This window comes from Mus caroli, chromosome 14 (assembly GCF_900094665.2).
Source record: "Mus caroli chromosome 14, CAROLI_EIJ_v1.1, whole genome shotgun sequence".
NCBI lineage: Eukaryota > Metazoa > Chordata > Mammalia > Rodentia > Muridae > Mus > Mus caroli.
The window spans coordinates 20,595,193-20,609,430 of NC_034583.1; the positions used below are offsets into that span (position 1 = coordinate 20,595,193).

Here is a 14,238-nt window from a genome sequence, read left to right on the forward strand (position 1 = left end):
CTTTGCTTGTCAAAAATTGCCCCAGATTATCCCAGGCTGCAATTTGTAACAAGTACATTCCTGAAAATAGACTCTAAAAATGGGAGAAAACAACTCAAGACTTCCAAATAATCAGAGGTCATAAGTAAATCCAGAGGGGAATGTTTACTATGTCATATTATTTATTATTTCTCTCTGTGTGTGCACATGTGCACATGCATTAATGCGCATCCTTGGATGCATGGTGGTGTCGGGGGCAGCATGTGGCACAGAACATACATGGAAGGTAGAGGACAACTTTGTGGAGCTGGGTTCCAGAACACTGGACTCAGGTTTTCAGGCTTGTGGCCCAAGTACCTTTACCTGTTAAGCCATCTTGCTGGCTCTAGATTTCTTATTTTGAAGAAGAAGGTGAATTATGTTTTCAAAGCTTATAAAATTTTTAAAAATGAACACATCTATTGTAGAACTAATGTTTCTAATTCCCCACAGCTCCTTCTAGAAGCTGGAACTGCCAAAGGATAAATGAGGCTTTAAGTTTGAGAGGGTATCACAAGTAATAAATATATATTCTCCTGTCGAGTGGCAAAGGGTACCAGGGGAAAATCAGTATGATGTGACAGAATCCAAATGGGGATCAGGGCTGCAGGTGGGACATCACTGTGAGAGATGATAACTGGAGAAACTTCTCTGCAGAAGACACATTTGGACTGAAATCTGGAGGCTGAGGAGCTGTGTGTCACATGCAATGCCTATGAAATGAAAACAACGGTCACATTCACTCAATAAATTGAAAATGAGGAGAGTCTTGTAATGATCTCGACCTGAGATGGGGAGAATAATGTCATATGTAAAATCTCACATGATAATGAATTTACTGCCTAGTTTTGTTGGGGTGCCCTGGATACCTAGAGCCTTGATTGGCAGATGATAAACAGGTTGATGGATGGATAGATATTTATCTTGATCCCCTCCCATTTCCAACTTGAAGCTGTATTTATGAAGCCTTTGAAGGAACCCTCTCTCAGATGGCACAATGAGTCAGTCTTAGTGAGTCTGACCCAGCTGCCTTGTCCGAGAGCAAAGTATACTGTTTATAGGTCCTTTCCACAAAGATAATAATGATGTGGCTCAAGTAAATTACAAATATCAATTATCTGAGGATGTGTTTTTGGTTTTGTTTCATTTTGCAAAATGGTATCACAATCATCTTTGTCTTACCAGACAGGAAGCACTACTTGCGGCCATCAGTGAAAAGGACGCAAACATTGCCTTGCTGGAGTTATCTGCCTCCAAAAAGAAAAAGACCCAGGAGGAAGTCATGGCTCTGAAGCGGGAGAAGGACCGACTGGTGCATCAGTTAAAGCAGCAGGTGGGGCGTCCTGCACGCCAGGTGTGTCTTGCTGGGTCTGGGGCCTCGGTGCTTTCCCTGGGGTTTGCCATTCTTCATTGTCTCATGTCCATTCTGCAGGCTCATGCAGCTACAACCAGGTAGGAGCCAAACAGCCTGCGCTGTTGCTGAAATACCATGTTCCTGCTTCTCTGTGTTGATGTGCATGCGGCTGGGCTTGTGTGGCCTGTGACTGGCACCGCTTTCCTTTCTTTTATATTAGCGTCATCTTCGCAGAAATAGCTCTCGGCTCTCTTCCTTTCAGTAGTCTTGCGTTTCTAATTAAATCCTAGAAACACCTAATTGAACTCTGGGGACAATCTTTCCCTTCGATCTTGCTCACTTTCTGGGCTCTGTAAAGAACTCCCTTCATCTATTTCCAGACGTTCCCTTCTCTCTCTCTCCTTTTCCAGCTTTTGTTCTTCGGCTGTCTCCTCTAGCATCTTTCAGGGAGGGGGCATCTCCCAACTGTGGTCCCACTAGACTAGGCTTGGAGTCCTGTCTGCCATGATTCATTATAATTTATAATCACCTGTTTGACCCCCATTATTCTTTATTTCCTTCTCTCTAGGCCATGTTGCTTGTCTTAGAGAAATGGAAGGCGTTTTAACTTTTACAGAAAGCTCTTTGCTTTGTGGAGGGGTTTCTGGAAGCAGCTTAGGTAGAAATCGTATCTGAGGTTATACTGGAAAACCATCCCTAAAATCTACAGATGTTGTTTCTTCTCCATACATACCTTGGGAGAGGACCGAGGTGTAGCTCAGCAGTAGAGAGAACTTGCGTATTTCTATGTTCTCCACCCAAAATGTGTAGAGGGTGGGGAAATCACTCTTATGTATGATGAGGACTTTGGTAAAGCAGTGGTCAAAGATATTCATTCAAATCCTTACTTTATAAAACCTATTCAGCTCAGTGGTGTGCAGCCTCATAAGGTGATAAGGTGGCCACCACATCTCAGCTAGAACTTATGGCCCTGCAATGCTCCATGGCACATGGTTACCATGTAGTGTCTACATTGGTTTGGGGTCCTGGGACTGACAGTTTGCCTGCTAAAATGAACTATGCTGAAAACAGTACCTTGCAATAAGCCTCCTGACCTTGCACAATACCAACGCTCTCCCTCCTCGGAAAGGAATAGACATTCTTTGGTGGTGAGCTTGAGACCATTTCCTATAGGTCTGCCTTGCTGAAAGACAGAGAGAGACCACTGCCATGCCTGGGCACCTTCTCCTTGCAGAGGGAGGGTCTCAGTTGCTGCCAGACATTGGGGTCATTCCATAGAATGGCATGCCTTGCTATCACTGGCCCCCAGGCTCAGGAACTGCTTATATCCGACCTCTTTGTTTGGGGCTGTGCATCTTTTACACTGGGTTTTCCAATCACTTGGGCTTAGAAAGTCAAGATAAGCATCCTTTGCTTTTTCCCGATTCCTTCCCTGAGTACCTAGCACCCTCCCCTCCTGCACCTAACCATTGTAGCTTTTTCCCACAGGTCTATAGGTCTAGGAAACAGCCCCCGTGCTCAAATATTCCGTGCACTTGTGATGCTGGCTACAGCCCAGATTTTACGGCCAAGTACCACGGGTCCAGCTACGATGCATACATGGGCCAAAGGTCTCAGGTCAGTCAGCTGCTAAGGAAACACACCTCACTGTGGGGTGGGCATGCAGAAGACCTACCTCTTATCTTGACTATCACCTCATGTGTAGATTTCTAGGACTTGGCAGCCATGAAGTCTGGGAGCAGAGAAGACAGCATCATTTTATGATGCTCAGTATCATTTTGTGTGTTTTATCTTTCCCAGTGATTCCAAATGTGGTGGCCACCATTCAGGGTCAAATAGATTGGTCAGGCTGACAAGCCAGAGAGGGGCCAAAACATTACTACCAATCACGGGGGCTCGGTTTTTTGGTTTTTTGTTTTGTTTGTTTTTTGATTTTTGGCTTTTTTTTTCCTATCTCTTAGGCACTTTTTTTTCTTTATATCACCCTCTACTTTGTCAAGTAAGATTTTCAAGCTGTTCTTTCTCTCTCAGCCTCATAAAAATGCATTCTCGGATGCCAGTAAAAACTGAGGGAAACTGTACAGAGCCTTCATTCTGAGACAGGTTCAGCTTGGAGATATAGGGTACTTGGATACCCTCGCTGTGCGACTTGGGCTCCCGCCTAGCCTGAGGCAAAGTTGGAAGAGTTTTGATAAAGAGAAATCCAAGGAGAAGAGTAGACTCCTCATGATATGTTTAGCCTTGAAATCCTTCCTCCCATCCCACCTACCAAACAGTGATAAAAACCCCACATTCAGCTGTCTTCATTGAAAATGACTATGACTCTAAGAAAATTGATGATTTGCTTGTAAAGTCCATTCCATCTTCCATTTATTGAGTGTTTGCTGTGGTATAGGCTTTGGGTTCAGGGTCCCTCAGAGATTTTTTTTCCCACTAATCATAATAGCAGCTCTGTACATATGAGCCAGAATTTTCTCCCTTTTTAAAGTGGAGATCCAAGAGTGTTAAGTTATATAGACCAAAGACCCACAGCTGGTAATATATCTTAGACTTATATCTACCTCCTCTTCCCCCAATACACCAACCCTGCCACACACAGGAAGAAGTCCTGGGTGACAGGGAAAGGGGTATTTCTAGAAATAGTGAAGTTCCTCTGCCTTCTGCACCTGAAGTAGTTGCTTAAATACCCATATCAAAACAATGTCAACCTGGAGTTCTTAGGCTTAGCAAGTTTGATTACATCATAAGTCATGTCTGGTAGCTGTGAGCTTGCACCATGGGCTAGGAATGAATCTAAGGTCTTTGCATGTATTCGCTCACTAAAACCCAATAACTAGAGCAGGGGAAGATACAAGAAGATGGTGTTTAGCGAGGAAAAGCACCATGCTCAGATAACACAGTCTTAAGGGGATTTCCCCAAAGATATCCTGGCTTGAACTGCTTCCTTTGCATCCACTTTCTAGACTCGCTATCTGGATGGTTGTAGACTTCTCCCTGATCCTCAGTGTCTTCCTTTGTCAATCAGGCTAATAAACCGATTCAAAGACTTGAAGGGCAAGGTATACAGAGTGCTGTGCATGCGCCCGGCACATAACGAGTGCTGTATGTATATACTCCAGCTATCCCTCCTGCTGTTGCCACGGCTGCCACAACAAATAATTATCAGCACTACCAGTCCTCAGTGGCACTTTAACTTTTATTGTACTGCCATCACCCTGCACACAGATGAAAATTAAAGCCCACTGAGAACATACTTTTGAAGTGTGGTGGTGAGAGAAGACAGACACCAGCACCTAGCCTTCCTAGCTCCCTCCCCCTAACTCTCAAGCATTTGGAGAACATCAAGCAGACATGTCAAGTGCCCTAGACCCCAGTCACAGTCCATAATGCTCATTAAATGTGCTTGGTTTGTGTGTGCAGCCTTTGGAGATAGAAAGCATCCAGGGAAGATGAAGCTGAGCTCTCTCTTGTTTTTCAGTTCTTGCCTGGCTGGGGAGAACACAGCTCTCTCAGAGGCAAGAAAGATGGAAAAGAAAGGAAGGCAGGAAAGCTTCCTGGTTCATGAGATACACCGTATTATATAAACTTACACACCGTGTTGTATGAACCATGTTATACAAACTTAGTTTATCTTCTACAGAAAGTCTCTCCACTGCCCTGTCCAATCCCAAATGTGTGTGTGTGTGTGTGTGTGTGTGTGTGTGTGTGTGTGTGTGTGTGCTTGCTTTGAGTCCAAGCACAAGTGCGTGCACACACACACACACACCCCTATTATGGTTTTTTTCCTCATCAGTAGCCATCCAGCTACTTTTCTTCACATCAGGTTCTCTTATATGTGCTAGGGATTCATCTGTTTTCCTACCATGATGAGAAAGGCAGCAACACTTCTTTTTTATTTTGAAATTGATTAAACCAGTATTCCAAGAGGTCAAATGACTTAACCATCATCATACCATCCATCCCTGCAGTGCAGAGCTGACTTCCAAGGCTGGTGGAGTGTTATGACATAGCTCTTGCTAGGCTGATACTGAAGTGTGGTTGGCCTTCTTTAGCTCGCCTAAGGATTAAAGTAAAGGCAATCTGAACCAGTGTACTCTTCACCTTGAACAAACCACTGGTCCTGCATTTCAGAGATGTCATCCAAGGAAGCCAATTCTAGTTCCTCAGCTCATGAGGGAGAGAAAGGCTTGTTTTCCTTGCTGAGAGCAGGTGCTTATAGGTATTTGACTTGGCAAGTGAGTCAAGTACTTGATACGGAGTACTTACTGTGTCTAGAGTGTTAGACAATTTTGGAATATTGATTAGGAACTAAAATGAGTAAAGACACCCTCCTTTTAGAACTTTATTTTAATCATAGAATAAAGGCAGTAAGCAACAAAATTAGAAACTACAGGATAAAAACAAAATAACATACAGACCAGTGTAAGGAAGAACAGGAAAGCAGTGGACTGGGGGAGACTGGGGTCAGAGAATTAAAATTAGGGTTAAGAGAGAAGAATTTCCTAAGGAAAGGGACTCGAGAATAGGTAAAGCAAATAGAGAGGAATCCTTGCAGCCTCGAGGCAGGAACATTACATGGAAGGGTCAGCATGTGTAAAATCCTTGGACAGGATTTGACTCCGAAAGCAGAGGGCAAACTAATAGGCTTCTGGGAGTGAAAAAGAGGTAAGCTGCCAGAGCTGAAGTGTGGCGCATCAGATGGTAGTGGGCAACAATGGGGCATAGCAGGATGGAGAAAGTTATGTGCAGGGAAGTGAGCTATGCAGAACTCCTGTGTAGGATCTGCTAAGAGACACCTGTTCTGGGCTAGAAATTGCCAATAATCAGGAAGTAGAACATATTAACACAGCCCTAGAGCAGCGCTAGGTCCCTCCACACATACAGTTCAGCATCCAGTGTTGCAGCTTCCAAAGGTTCCCAGGGGGTTGGCTTGTGAATTTAGAAGCATTAGCACTTTCATTAAAGCTACAGTAAGGACTCATGCCAATCTATCCCATCTCCTGAGATTTTCAGCTGATGCTAGAGCAAGGCCCTTTGGCTGAAGGCTCCCCACAGCCCTATGCCTACTGCTGTGCCCCTATGGTGGTGTTGTCTGGGTCCAGAAGTATAGCAGGTGGGTGATCCAGCCATTCTTTGCATCAATGAGCAGAACAGAATTTTCCCTAAAGATGTCTCATTTTGTTCTCACCGCCCTTCAGCCTTCACTTGTGAAACCTTTGCTGATCTCTGCTTGACATCAGGATAAAGACAAACTGAGACTAGTGTTCTCTCTGCCTTGCACACACATGCCGTTTCATCTGCCTGCAACATGTTTCCCTCTTCCTTTACTTGCTCTTTTGTTTAATGTCACTGCAAGTAAGACCTCTAGAACCTTCTCAAGGGCATCACATCCTCCAATATGTCCCTTTATACTATGCATGTGTCTATGTCTTTGCCCTTGTAATGGATGAAACTTTGCCTAGTTTGTGACCTCCAAAAAAGAAGATGACCTTGTGATCTTCTTTTGCTTGCTCTTTACCTCCAGAGTCAGCACAGTTGCAGACTTATAATAGTCTTTTATCAACCCCTTGTTGAGCATGTGAATGAATGAGAGGACCACCAAAGTACCTTTTGAAGGAATGGTATCACATCCTCTTTGGAGAATATGCTTGTCCCATGCCCAAAGGATTGGCTAGGGTAGCTAATCTGAGCCCTTTTCCAAATTTCTTTACCATATTCTGCTTTTAACTACTTCCAGTGTCTTGAGGCGTTCTTGAGTAAAATGTCATTCAGATCCCAGATGTAGCAGAGAATTCTCATTAGTCAGGGACCCCTCCATTCCATCTGTGGCAACTCCTGAGTGTCTCATAAATCAGTTTACCGAGAAATACCTTAACTCCTCCCGAACAGCTGTCAGGAAAGCCAGAGGTGATATGAAGTGAGTTCAGAAATTCCAACTATGCCTGACACTGCAAGCATCTTTATGATGTTTCTCAAATGTTGACATTGGGTTGTTTCTAGAAGAGAGCCATGCAGATTAACCTTCTCGTTCTTGTTGCGTTTTAAAAAACAAGAAGAAGAAGAAGAAGAAGAAGAAGAAGAAGAAGAAGAAGAAGAAGAAGAAGAAGAAGAAGAAGAAGAAGAAGAAGAAGAAAGATAAAAGATTAGACATAGTATGGTAGAGGAGGCATTTGAATCAACCTAACTTTTTTCCATTTCGGCTCCTTCACAAGTACATACCTCTAATACTATGCCCCACCTTACAAAAAAAATCTGGCTTCCAGATTTGTGCAGTTTGGGGAGTGGCTCTCAATTGGGAATGAGTTTTGTTTCTTGTTTGGGGGGGTTGTTTTGTTTTTCCTCTAGAGAGTTCTAAAAATTATCGAAAATTACTATCTTTTGGTCTTCAGTGTCCTGAATCCAGGCCCAACCCCCCTCCTTTCTTTTGCCCTTGAATAAAAGGACTGACTTCAAAATGATTAATTCTGAAACCATTGGATCTGCCTGCTGCTAAAGGGTTTTTGAAGAAAGCTTAAATCTAAATCTTACCCCCTAAGCCTTATTCCCAAATGTTCCCCTGTTGCTGAAGCACCAACAGGCACATCCTTGATGAAAATGCCTTTTTAAATGAGGGCCAGACACCATTGTTTAGTGAAAATTAGAACCAGCTTATTTCTCAGAACCAGTTAGAATACTTCTGAGATCAGAGATAGATTGAGTTTGGGTTTTGTTTTCCTTTCCTCCCAGATCTGGGCATCGCTCTGAGCCGTCAGGAAATGCACAGGTCAGTTGGGAGCAGGAAGGCGTTAGAGGAGAAGACAGGTCCACTCATTTGCTGCGGTTCCCCAAGAGTTGGCAAAGAGTGCCTGTGTCTCCGAAAACATTCAGATGGCTATGCCAGGCCATCACAGAATACTCAGTCTCCCTGCCTCCCCTGGGTTGCAAGTCAGGACTGTCTTCAAGGAGTAACTAAACAGATATGGCCGTAAATGGCAGAGGCCACCCTGCAAAGGGTCCAGGAGAGATTCTCCTGAACTCAGGACCTTATTCACAACTGGATATGTGCATGAGTAGAGGCATGTTGAGGGGAAAGCCAGAGTCAACTCATTGAACTAGCCAGGTCTGTCCCCTCCCACTGAACCAAGGAACTCTGTTGTCCACTTACATTTCTCTTACATTGTATGTAGATGAGCACTACAGTTGATGAGGTAAGCACAGTTGAACAGCAGTAGAGGAGCGCCATGCAGTAGGGTTCCCATAGCCTCTTGTTGTGCTTGGATGCGCTCCAGAAAAATTTGATTCGATCCCAGCATTGTAATGTATCACAGACCCACTCCAGATCGAATTGCCACAGTGAAAAAGCATCAGTTGTTTCAGCAGACTCTCACTGGTTTAAGTTGTTCCTGGTCCCCTGATAGGATGTAGCCACATCTCTAGCTTTCACTTCAATGCCTCATGTGTGTCCGAAGTATGTTCCAGAGAATGCCTTTAAAATATTCTCAGATCTCTTCTTCTCAGGTCAAAGGTGGGCTGTTTGCAAGGAGGTAAAACCTGGTGTTACTAAAACAAAACAAAACAAAACAAAATAAAAACTTTTTTGTTAATATCCAGTATTTGGACAGGATTCTGGTATGCTGCTCTAGCCTGGATAATTTTCTTCCCCTAGGCCGATGCCTCAACCCCAACGCTGGGGGAATACATTTGGCCCACCAGTGTGAACCTAATGATGTTCAAAGAGGACTCTGGGGGCCAAGTATTTTCTCTGTTATCATGCTTTTCTCTCCTTCTTAGGAGGGCATCTTCCCAGATTATGAAAGAGACTCTGGTTGACCATCTGTAGGTCTGATCAGAAAAATCACATTGTAAACAGTTAGCTCCTATCTCTAAGGATGGGTGGCACACCTGTGACATGTGTTGGCACTCTGGATTTGGAGCTATTGACCTCATCCTTGAGCACTTATGGTTTCTACCACCAGCAAAGTTGCCATTGGCTCCTGAAAGAGACAGGAGGACCCAGGGTCAGAGAATATTTGCAGAAGCAGAAATTTCAGAGTTGTCTGATGTCACCTGACTTTGGTGACAAATGCCTGTGTAACTTAGATGCTCTCTGTTATGTTTCAAGGTTCCTAGACTAAGTACTTCTAGTTGTCAGTGTTTGGTTTGGGGTACCCCACTTTTAAAAGTCTCCTGTGTTGAAAGCTTGCTCTCTTATCTGCCATTACTGGTGAGGAGTTGACTGGAACACAACGGCTCTGCCTTCTTGTAATACAATGGCCTTATTAGGAGGTAGTGGGGGAAAGTAGGGCTAGAACCTCTTTGAAGAAAATAGGTCAGTTGAAATACTTAAAATACTTAAATATACAATACAAACCTTTTCTGTGATGTCCTGTTTGCATCTTGGGCATGGGGTGGGGAGCAACTCTGCACTATTTGTTCCTTTGCCAACAACGGTACAGCCAAGAGACACACTAGGCAAGTTAATTTTTCCTCTTTTAAAACCATTTCTCTCTGGTGTTTGTCACAACAACAAAGGGTTTAGCCTACTAGTTATAGAATGAAATATATGCTTTTAGTGTTTACTTTTGGCTTTCTTCAGTAGAATAACTTGAAGAGAGCAGCTTCACCAGTGTGCTAGCCTGCTTTTAGGAAAAGCAGGGAGCTGGGTGTGGTGGCATAGTTCTGTAATCTGGACACTTGTGGGAGGTTGCACCGGAAGGATCCTGAGTTCCAGGAGAGCCCTAGCCATATGTTTCACAAACAAAATAAAAATGAAATATGAACAAGGAGAATAGGAGGAGGAAAAGATAACACGTGTGTGGGGATTGGGTCTGAGCCATTTGCCTACTGCATGTCAGTGATCTGAGTACCTATGTATGGGCTTAGGGGACCAAACACAGGTCCTCCTGCAGACACCAAGACCTCTCACATGCTATTTCTCCTTCCCTCCCTTCCTCCCTTCCTCCCTTCCTCCCTTCCTCCCTTCCTCCTACCCTCCCTCCTCCTCCTCCTCCTTCTCTCTCTCTCTTATTCAAATTGCACATCTGTGCTCTATTTTTAAACATTTATTCTTTAAGTGATAACGCATGTTTTACCAAGCCTCTTATTGGATTAGACATGTTTGAAATCCCCTCAACTTTAACCTCTTCATGACCGCCCCATCGAAATGCACATTAGCCACCAGAGCAGAGCAGAGCAGAGCTAAGAGAAGTTTCCCAAGATGTTCCCAAGTCACCAGATCGATTCATAGGGGTTAAAAGACTACATCTGGGGTGCTGGGTTTCTTGAGGTGCTGGTGTTTCAAGGAGAAGGAATCTGACAGTCATATTGTGCTGACTTTGTGGGTCTCAGGGTGGCACTGCTTCCCGGTGTCTACAGAGGCCATGCTCTTCATCATAACTTTCATGTGACCATTTTAGGCTGGAGTAATAGCTTAGAATTCTTACATTTAACTTAATGCTGTAGTAGGACATTTGGAATATATCCCCCCATTTAATCCTTGTGGAACCCTTGAAAACCAGGTGCAAATAATCTCCCTAGTGATGCCGAGACAAAGTAGTGGAAATGTGCAGGGCCAGTTATGGGGAAGATAGAAGCAGGTCTCAAACCACACCACTCACTTGCTCTTCTTTTCAGAGGAGCTGGGGCAAAGAAAGAATTAGAAGCAGGGAAAGAGGAAGGGAGAGGAAGAGAAACACAGAAAGGTTTCCTACTGAATCTTCCCACTCATTCCCAGTCCCCCTGTCTGGCTCCAGCTGGCCCCCGAGGACCTGAGGCTTCCCTGTGCAGACTATAGAGGGTGGTGTATCCCTTCCTGGATACACAGACCTCTTCACAAGGCATCCCATCAGGACTTTTCAGTTTGGGGGTTTCCTGAGATTCTGGTACCTGCCTACCTGCCCATGGCCAGTAGGGTTTTAATCTCAGGGTAATTGCTTGGAAAACTTCTTTCTAGTTGGTTTTCCATCTTCTTTTCCTTTGTTTGACATAATTAATAATAATAAAAAGGCTTCTCTTGATTCTGACATCTCTCTCCCTGTCCGTGTCCTTCCCCTTCCCCCACTCTCTCTCCCTCCTTAGTTCCCTCCCTGCCTGAACCCCTCCCTGCTCCTCTTCTCATAATTAAAAGTCCTTTCAAGCTGTCTTCACCTTATCATTTCAAATGAATGGAAAAAAAAAAAAAACCAGCTTCCTGCCCTGTGTCCTCCTGATGCTGAACTTCAAACTGGATGAAAAGCCCTTTTCACTGGCTTTGTGCCTCGCCCCTTCATAATTGTGTTCAAGTCACACTCAAGCTGCCATGGATCTGAACTGTTCTGCAAATCAGTATGTACTTCCCCGGGCTTCAGACACACAGACATGGACAGACAGACACCAAACAGAGAACTCTAGGTAGAGCTGAGCTAAATTCCCTTCCTGTTTACTTGATTCCATCTCAAGAACATGCAGAGTGTGTTATTAGTTGTTTTTGTTTGGTTGTTTGGTTGGTTGGTTGTTTTGTTTTGCTTTTCTACAATAAGCTGAAAGACAAATGTACAATTTTCAGATTCATCTTTGATGATTTTTACTGCTCAGAGACTATGTTAAAATTTAATCATGGTTTCATTGTGTTTCAAAAGTTCCTATCTGAACTTTACCATGGTAGGGAACATATAAATAAATATTTTGATGTAGAAATAGCATGTGCTCATCAAAAAAAAATACTTCAAAAAATGTAAAGAAAAAAATTCCAAATTACTCCTAACCTCAGCACTCAGAAGTAACTGTCATTAAGATTTATAGTTTCCTACATTCCATGCTCTGTGCACATCTGAGTGAGTACTCGACCCCCTGAAGAATGCAGATCTCTCTTATCTCTTTTTGCATTTATTTTGGGTGTGTTTCCCGAGTCCCTGAAAGCCATCAGAAGAAGATCCACTTTCATCATTCCCCTATACTGGGGAGTTTACTTTGTTTCTAGTTTGTACTTTTATAATCATACTATATAATTGAACACTTGAATAGGAAGCCTTTTAAAATTATGTTCCTTAAAATTACTGCTCCCAAATTGACTTACTAGCCAGTGTTGTTTATTGAGGATTTTGGAGAACTGAGAAGTAGCTCTCTCCTACAAACACACCTGTCATTTGCTAAGGCTTAACTGGCCAACAACTGCTTAATGCCGATCGGCTGTATTCTAAACACACATCATTTTATCCACTGTGGGTCGGACCATGGTTCTTCCAGTGCTCAGAGAGCTGAGAGAACCAATAGCAGAGGGAGGTTTTCAGACAGGGTGTAGGAAAGCAAGTATTAATTGAGCGTGTACTATGTTCCTAGGACTGCTCTGGACTCTGAAGATGCTACAGTGAGCAAAACAAACAAAACTTCTAACCTGAGGGAGTTTGTCTTCTAGTGATGGGGACAAAAGAGAGAAAATATAAATGTGAAATGTGAGGTGTGGAATAATGGTTGGTATGGTGGTGAAAAAATAATGGTGCTGTTATCTGAAGACCTTCATGGTGGAGGTGCCCTGAGATAGATACATTGAAAGAAATTTTATATTAAATAAAGGGTGTTCCATGTAGAGCATTGTGTGGAGTGGGAGCACTCATGTGGAGCACGGTGCAGGGAGGGAGCACTCAGTGAATATACTTAGTCAGGAGGATTGAGTCTGTTCTTCAATCTACTCCCAGAGTGCAGTTACTGAATTCACAAGGAGGGGGAGCCAGAACCCTACAACCCTACAACACCACTGTTAAATGAGATTTGTTTTGTGTGTGTGTGTGCGCGCGCGCGCGTGCATGTATTTTAATGCATACAACAACCTAAACTTTACTATCTTGTCTCTGTCCAAATATGGTCATTAGGAAATGCCTGTTGCATACAACCAGCCAAGTCTGCATCCTAGTGATCCTTGACACAGTCTGGGAATGGAACTGTGTGCAAAGGTTACAAGTTCAGATAAGAGGGAAAGCTATGAGCCCAGAAAACAATGAGAACTCATAAGAATGACACCTCAGAAGGCCAAAATACAGGGCTCCGATTAACTGCTCATCTAGTGGCTGCCTTACTTCCCCTTTCTCTTGGGCAACCACTCCTAGATTACAAATACAGCTTGCTGGCTGACCATCAACTCTTCCTTCTGTGTGCCAGGAGTAACAGGGAGACAGAGGTCATGAAGCCAGGCCGTGCCTGTTGTCAGGCTTCCTGGGGGTTTTTTTGGCCCTGTGGCTGACCTTTTTAAAAGTTTCAATGAGGGGCTGGAGAGATGACTCAGTGGTTAAGAGCACTGACTGCTTTTCCTGGAGACCTGAGTTCAAATTCCTAGCATCCACATCAGGTAGCTTACAACTGCCTGCAAACCCCAGCTCCAGGGGGAATCTCATACCTCTGACCACTGTGGGCACTTATATTCATGTGCACATACCCAAAACACACAGACACATACACACATACATACATACACACACATAATTAAAATAATATAAATAAATCTTGTTTCAATGAAACAGGATGGCACCTCATCAGGAAGGTCCTGGCAGACATGGAAATTTCAGAATCTAGAAGTGGACCCAGGATGTGGGGTTCTTGTCCAATACTGATCCCAGCACTCAGTGAAACGTGGACAGTGCACTTTACCTGTCTCTTGGGGGCTCTATGCCTATCTCTAGGCAGGGATGGGCCATCAAACTCCCAGCTCCTCAGAACTTTGGTGGTCTGAGATTGTCTTAGCACAGGCACACTCATGACACGCAGGACACCTGAGAGATGACTGTGACTTTGAGGGTGCCCAGGCCAGGGGCAGTGTTGCTTTCATGGTACTTCCAGTTGAATAGTGAGGATACATCATGGTACTTCCAGTTGAGTAGTGAGGATACATCATGGTACTTCCAGTTGAGTAGTGAGGA

At 43.9% G+C, this 14,238-nt stretch overlaps 1 protein-coding gene across 17 annotated transcripts in view; it reads left to right on the plus strand.

The window, feature by feature from the left end:
* The window catches only part of Erc2 (ELKS/RAB6-interacting/CAST family member 2), an 846,765-nt gene that overhangs the window by 638,024 nt on the left and 194,503 nt on the right, over positions 1-14,238 (plus strand). For 10 of the 17 annotated variants that reach the window (XR_003834790.1, XR_003834792.1, XR_003834793.1 and 7 more), the window contains 2 exons: positions 1,204-1,351; positions 2,861-2,989. Coding sequence is in view for 4 of the 17 variants with exons in the window: in XM_029468939.1 (XP_029324799.1) it covers positions 1,204-1,351; positions 2,861-2,989 (277 nt within the window). In the remaining 13 variants the exon portion in view is untranslated. The remainder of the gene's footprint in view (positions 1-1,203; positions 1,352-2,860; positions 2,990-14,238) is intronic. The other 7 variants (XR_003834802.1, XR_003834798.1, XR_003834800.1 and 4 more) reach the window with 1 other exon arrangement.